This window comes from Leucoraja erinacea, chromosome 2, assembly GCF_028641065.1.
Source record: "Leucoraja erinacea ecotype New England chromosome 2, Leri_hhj_1, whole genome shotgun sequence".
Lineage (NCBI taxonomy): Eukaryota > Metazoa > Chordata > Chondrichthyes > Rajiformes > Rajidae > Leucoraja > Leucoraja erinaceus.
The window spans coordinates 104,819,917-104,826,677 of record NC_073378.1 but is presented as its reverse complement, the minus strand read 5'-3'; the positions used below and the strand labels follow the sequence as shown (position 1 = coordinate 104,826,677).

The 6,761-nt window shown below is 40.1% G+C and overlaps 1 protein-coding gene across 1 annotated transcript; it reads right to left on the bottom strand.

Annotated features, from left to right (window-relative positions):
* Positions 1–1,393: 1,393 nt before the first annotated feature.
* On the bottom strand, positions 1,394–6,545 carry dlx6a (distal-less homeobox 6a). The gene is made up of 3 exons (XM_055662479.1): positions 5,944–6,545; positions 5,016–5,209; positions 1,394–2,049 (listed from the first exon to the last, which is right to left on the bottom strand). The coding sequence occupies exons 1-3, from the start codon at positions 6,230–6,232 to the stop codon at positions 1,801–1,803; spliced, it is 732 nt and encodes a 243-aa protein (XP_055518454.1). The 5' UTR covers positions 6,233–6,545; the 3' UTR covers positions 1,394–1,800.
* Between the last annotated feature and the right edge of the window lie 216 nt (positions 6,546–6,761).

The following is a 6,761-nucleotide window of genomic DNA, read 5'->3' as shown; positions in this document are numbered from 1 at the left end:
TTGATTCTTTTAGTCGTTTTTATCCTTCCGATCAATCGAGACTCTGTTTAATTTAAACTACGAATTTCATTTACTCTTCAAATAGTCGTGCATTTAAAATATACTTTGAGATCTCAGTTAAAACCAACGGGCTTTATTCAAATTATGCAAGTGTAGCATTGTGCAGATTTTTTTTCAGGAATTAAATACACATCCTTTCTCCAAAATCATCGTTTGAAGTTCAGTTCCTTTCGCAGATGTCTATTTCTCTCTGGTCCGTCTACTGGATTGGATTTAAAAAGCCCCTTTAACTGGTTTATGAATAACACAACGTTTTATTCTTTCTCTTTTGTTTCATTCTTCTTCTTCTTCCTGCATTTAAATAACGATAGCTCTTTAGTATTAAAAGTGGAAGAAAATTACATGTAATTACCTTTGACTGTAAAAGCGCTGTAATCAGCGGGCTACATCAAAAATTACCCTAATTATAGTAGTTTTTATGATGGTCTAAACCTTTCTCGCGAATAATACCGTAAATTGTACCAAGTATCAGCTTTAAATTGGACGAGGCTGCAGCTGGGGTTTTTTTGTTTAGTATCGATCGTGCTGGATTTTTACACTAGATTATCTCAGTTCGTGAAAAGCAGTCAATATTGCCAGTGGAATGGCGGGTCGATTAGATGAGATCAGAACCGTGGCTGATAATAGAGTGTAATTTACTTCCTTGGTTGCTCAAAAAACCAAACAACTATGCATCGGTAAGTAATGGTGGTTTTGTACATACTGCGAGTTATTGTCATTTTGGAATCTTGGACATGTCTTGTTTTTGTCAATTGAGATAAATGGCCACATTTCAACGGATTTCAATTTGATGTTTACAGGTCCATGGTTGCACAACTTCTGAGGTGCAGACTGACCCAGTTTTTCATCATTTGGTTATTTCTTGCTCAGTTGAAATATTCACTTTCGAATACATTTTATTCTAACGACAAATGTCTATAATTATTGTGTTCTTGGGATTTCAAATAGTAAAGCAGATTATATTCCAATGCCGTTATCGCTGTTGCAAAATACTTGACAGTGGATTTAACAGTATTGCTGTAGACTCGAATATGTTGATGTGGTTGAAACGCCAAGCGTGCCACTTGTGTTTGAAATATATTTTGCTGTTAATATAGCACAGCAAAATTACTCATATTACTCAATATGATACGCATTCTGATATTTTCAACCTGCACGGCCCCTCAAAGAAACTTGAGCGCAATTTTCTGAATGCAATTGGAAAGCAAGTTTCACGATTTTCCTTTCAAAATACAACAGATTTTACTAAGCGGGACTCATTACCAGTGTTCAGTGTAAGATCGAAGTGAAATTAATTACGTATTTTTTAACAAAGTTAACCACAGGGCACGTCGACTTTTTATGATTTATTACTCAATATGAAAGAAACATAAAACATATAAACTATATACACCTAAAAATAATCAATATATACATACAACGTGTCTTTTTATCTATTCCAGTGCGTCTCTGCATCACAAAGTTACGCCGTTTTAAAATCGGCATAAAATCTCCCACATTTGCATTTGCGTTTTGTGATCATTTGATCTTATGGACTGGCTGGAGACAGTGGCGGCCCTTTCGCAATGTCTACAATCACCGTCCGTTCCTCCTCTTCGCCCATTACCAGTCCAATTTAACGTGGCTGTCAGCAACTGCGATCGCTGCTAGATCTTCCATTCAAAATGGCTCCTGGGTATCTGGGCATTATCTAACGATGGGTTCCCTTTAACCCCACTGAGAGATTTTGGCTTCGGGATGTTACATCATCTGTCTTTGCATGGTGTCTTGGTGGCTCGTGGAGTACCAGGGGGAATAACCAGCCATGTAGCTGTTGGAGGTCATGTTGACACCTTTGGCCGAAGCTGTGATGTCCCACACTGGCGGGATGGCTGGGGAACGAGGGGAAAGACCGACCGAGCCAGAAACAGAATCGTTCTCAAGGGGATTTCCTCCCTGCTTCATCACTTTCTTAAACTTTGAGCGTTTATTCTGGAACCAGATTTTCACCTACAATAAATGACATTAACAAATGTAAATACATGATACTTAACGACGGGCAGTATATCTGTTTACAATTAGTAAAATGGTCAATGGCACGACAATGACAGTTTAGAACTATAAGTAATATGGTTTAGAAATATGTAAAACAATATTGTGAGAAAGACTGCACCGGACAAATGAAGCAAGTGGTCGTATTCTACAAATAATCCTGCATTAATGCTTCTGGCGGGTTCTGATCTGTACCGTTGTTTGGATTATCCAACCGGCTGAATCACTGCATAGCCGTGAGGCAATTACATCACATATAAAATGTTTTCATAATTTTCAACAACAGCACAGTGAAAAATCTACTCTGTTCTGTGATAAGTCAACGATATGTTATACATTGAGAGGTGAACATCATTTAAGGCGTGGATTCATTTGTACGTCTATCTTCTGGCTACTAGTGCAGAAAGGAACATCCTCAGCAACATTTTTCCCCGTAACTATTCAATCTTATTGGCCTCATATATGCACCCCATTCATTCGCACCGATTTATAAACTGTGAACTCTGCCCGTCTGACGTTTCCTTGAAGTTCAAATTCAACACAATGAGTGGGATTTTAAGAGGCCTAAGAACAAACGCTTGATGTGTATGTTTTCACCTGGTTCCGACGTTTGGAGTTGCATTGTGGTCTGCATTACCAGCTAAAAAATTTAATTCATTGCAGTATTTTACTATCGAATTTGTATCTTTCAAACACATTTTAAACACACTACTGATTCCCCTCTGGAGACTTAAACGGTGGCAGACTTGTATAAAACTCCAACAATGTTGCTAAGACTCATTTACCATCTGTCTACGATTCCGATTTGTGCCATACATACTTGTTGGTCATAATTACAGCCACTTTGGGGGGAAATATGTTGCTGAATACGCAGATTCCGTCCCTTTCCTCCCGTTCATCTCACACAATTAACCATTATGCTGTTTCACATCATAATTGTTCCTTGTCGCATCTCTATCCAGCCCACTATCCCCATCCCCCAGTCGCCAACATCATTAGCGACAATCCCAACAAGATCCAACGGTGGTAGAAATTGTTTGTGTTTGACAGGTGGTTCAAAACAGCAGGCACAATCAAAAATGTATTATGAACATGGCTGCTGAGCCTTATTTCTAAATGTATAATGGGTTTAATTATCCATAAATAAATACAATATTCTAACTAGACTGCTTTCGAAAGCTTTCAAATCTGGATACCTTAGGTTTATTGCAAAGAGCATTGTTGGAGATAGTGAAGAAAAGATGACAACGGGAAATAGATTTACTTCGATTCCGTACAATTGGTATTGTTGGAAATCCGACCCAGTTTTGTAAATAAATAATATTATATGAAATTTCTTATTTCATTAAATATTACATGAAAGATTGACGTCCTAGAAAATTAGTTTATTTTCGCAAATGAAAATCAAATCAGTCGAGTTAATAAAATACAGTCTACGCGCATCTTTATAGTCCTGCAATGGTCATGCCATGTAATAAATCATTGTCGTTTCGTTAGTGTGGCATTGAAAAGGATATTTTGGGGCAAAAACTGAAATGAGCGAGAAAATTGTTTATTGATATATTTAAAGTGTGTGAACAAGGGACTATTTCATTGATTTCTGATAGACAATAAACTTGCAAGTGGTAGGAGTAAAACAATGCACACGGAACCAAGATTATCCTCACTGGTCTAGAGTCACTTAAATGCTTAATAACTTCAAAATGCTATACATATGTTCTGGCATACCGCTGTACTCTATCGTGTCAGTGCCAGCATTCCAAAGTCGCCCCTGCAGTCGCCGTAAATGAATCAAGGGAGCTTATATTTGTTGAAGAAATTCTGGCTCAGAAGTCCAGACGAGAGAGAAAAAAAATCCAAAGGTTGTTTATACAGGGATTGAAAACATTACAGAGACTTTACCCACTTTTCTTGCTAAACCTATAGCGTATGCTTATTTCTGAGCAAATGGAAAATCATAAATTCAATTGCATAATCCTCAGCATAAGCAGAGCTTCTAAGTAAGTGTTGGCATTTCCTTAACCCCTGTTCCAAAGAGAACTCAGTCGAAATCTGCAAGGAAATACAATTGACTCTGGCCAAAAGGTACAGTAACTTACACATTCTTTTTTTAATGGTTTATTTTCATCTTTAACTCTCACAAATAGAAAAGGGGCATTTAAAATAGTAATTCTATCCTCATCATTGCCTAAATATAATCAGGATACTTTGAGTTTGATGGACGAAAGAAAGGGATTATTTTGATATAGTGTACTCTGTCATTCAATTGCACGTGGACTGTACATATGGTCCATTTGTGGTGAGCAAACTTATTCCGTTGTGGCGTTGCATGTATTGCGCTTGGAAGCACCAAAGCCATAGACCACAAATCTCGTGCAGCCCTCCGCTTGTACCGTAGGGCCAATCATTCTTTCTAAACAAACACCAAATAAAACGGGAGTTGCACTTCAACAGCGAATCGTTTTTGGGAACGACGCTTAAATCGAGTTACATCTAATTATCTTATCTCAAAAACATCCCTATGAAAAGGTAAAAAAATCACAAATAGTTGTGATTTGATTAACCTGATATTCGCTGCATGACGGTGGCCACGTGGTGCGTTTAAAACTGTAGTTACCAGTTTGTTCTTCGGAGAGACCGCTTTGAGGTAACATGAAACTAGGCAGAAAGATAATTATCTTAAACTGAAAGGGCGACGTTTAATACAACTTGGACAATGTGAAAGAAACGGAGTTTCTGTGTCACATTTTCCGAGCCATTTTTGTTTGCAGCGTGCTGGTAACATACTGCCTGCAGCCCCAGCGAATGCTCACGGGTGCATTCTGTGAAATTGGACCTGCATAGTATATAAACATAAGGCGAGAATAAAGAGGTTGCAGAAAGTGCGAAAAGTGAGATGGGACGTTGTTTGTCGAGCACTGTACCTGCGTCTGTGTGAGACCCAGCGAAGCGGCCAGCTCGGCTCTCTCGGGCAATGCCAGATATTGAGTCTGTTGGAAACGGTGATTTAACGCCTGCAGCTGGAGACTTGAATAAATGGTGCGCGGCTTGCGGATCTTTTTTCCTTTTCCGTTGAAACGGATCTCACCGTTTTCAATCACTGTCGTCTTTTGTTGGTCTGGAAAGAAAGCATACTCCGACATGTTCCACGGCCCTGCTCACAGCTTATTCCTACATAGACTTAAATGCATATTGCGCTGGAGTCCCCCCCCCCCCCCCCCCCCCCCCTGCTCTCGGCGATGGAAGCGTATTGCTTATGGACACGGACGGCGTTTAAAGACACGAGCAGTCCCGCTAACAATTCCAGCGAGTTGAAGTAATCGGAAGATTCTACTATCTTTAGTTCCACAACACAAACACCACCCCGCCCCACAACCCCCTCCCTTCCGCCCCCGGCAAATTACAATGAAAAATCCTAACTGGCGGCTGTAAAATAAGTAATTTTACATTAGGATGCATCAATTAACAACTTGGTTTATTGGTCATGCACGTACACTGTGCTCCCTATCGACAGAGGTAGCAGCGATATGCAGTTACTCAATGATCATACATATATATATATATATATATATATACATGCCATCAAATAAGAAGACAGTTGTTTGTGCATTGGCATAACTTCCTCCAAATAGAAGAACTTTTGCAGACATTAGGCGCGATAAATTAAAGTTTGAAATGTGAAAACTACGAAAAGAGGGTGAAGTAATGAATTCAGATACAGAAGGAAAACATCAACAGTCGGAACAAGGATTGCTGAAAGGGAAGATTACATCGTGACTCGAGAAGTTTACGAATTAATCGCGAAGACAAAATCCCGAGGAGGTATAACTTTGGGTCTGTTCGAAGACTCACCTGTGTCGTCTAAACGTGTCTGGCTGCCAGTGCTGTTGCTGTGGTAGGACGGCAGGTAAGGGCTGTGATGCGAGTGACTCACGTAGGGATAAGGAAGGGGTCTGTTGTAGGTGTTGACGGCCGGGTACGAGTTGTCGTGCTGGTGTGAGTGTCCTGAGTGCAGGCAGTGCACTGGGTAGTGACTTTGAGACATGGACGGAGAACTTTGCTGGGACTGCTGGCCGAACTCCATGAAGGCAGATTTGGAATCCGGGGCTTCCAATCCGTCAGCCAACGTAGTCATGGTCATTATAAAAATTCAACCGAAGGAACAACTTTCAAAAGCGTGATGTCTCTCTTTTTCATGAAGAAGGTAAATCTCCCGAGGAGAAAGCGGGGACGTATAAGTTCCTATAGTTATTTTTTTGAAGCAGAAGGTTACATTGGACTTCCAAGTTGAGTGGAGTTGAAGCGGTCTTTTAGTGGATTGTGTTAAAGTTAAGGTTCGGCTTTGAGACTTGATGCAGATGCTGTAATGTGCCACAAGTCGAATGATTTGTCTCCAAAGGCCAGCAGCGTCTGATTGGTCATCTCTCCGCCTCGTCATCCTCCTGCCACTTCCACTGGCTTGAGCGGATGCAGTCAGCACTGGGTTAAAGCAGAATAACTAACCTCAAGCACAGCACTAACAACCTTTCACAACATCCCCAACAACGGCTTTCCCTTTGCAAACATCCAAAGGAATTATAAGCCTCAAATCGCGCTGTCATTTGGACAGCACAATACCGAAAGATTATACTTCTGGTATCAAACAATTGATTAAAAACAAAGCTCATCTT

What these genes read in the sequence shown, in the direction of transcription:
- dlx6a (XM_055662479.1), bottom strand. Translation starts at nt 6,232, where the DNA reads ATGACCATGACTACGTTGGCTGACGGATTGGAAGCCCCGGATTCCAAA. An exon ending in GACACGTTTAGACGACACAG is followed by an intron (nt 5,210 to 5,943) that starts GTGAGTCTTCGA and finishes CTTTCTTTCCAG; the next exon opens with ACCAACAAAAGACGACAGTG. An exon ending in TGGGTCTCACACAGACGCAG is followed by an intron (nt 2,050 to 5,015) that starts GTACAGTGCTCG and finishes CATTTATTGTAG; the next exon opens with GTGAAAATCTGGTTCCAGAA.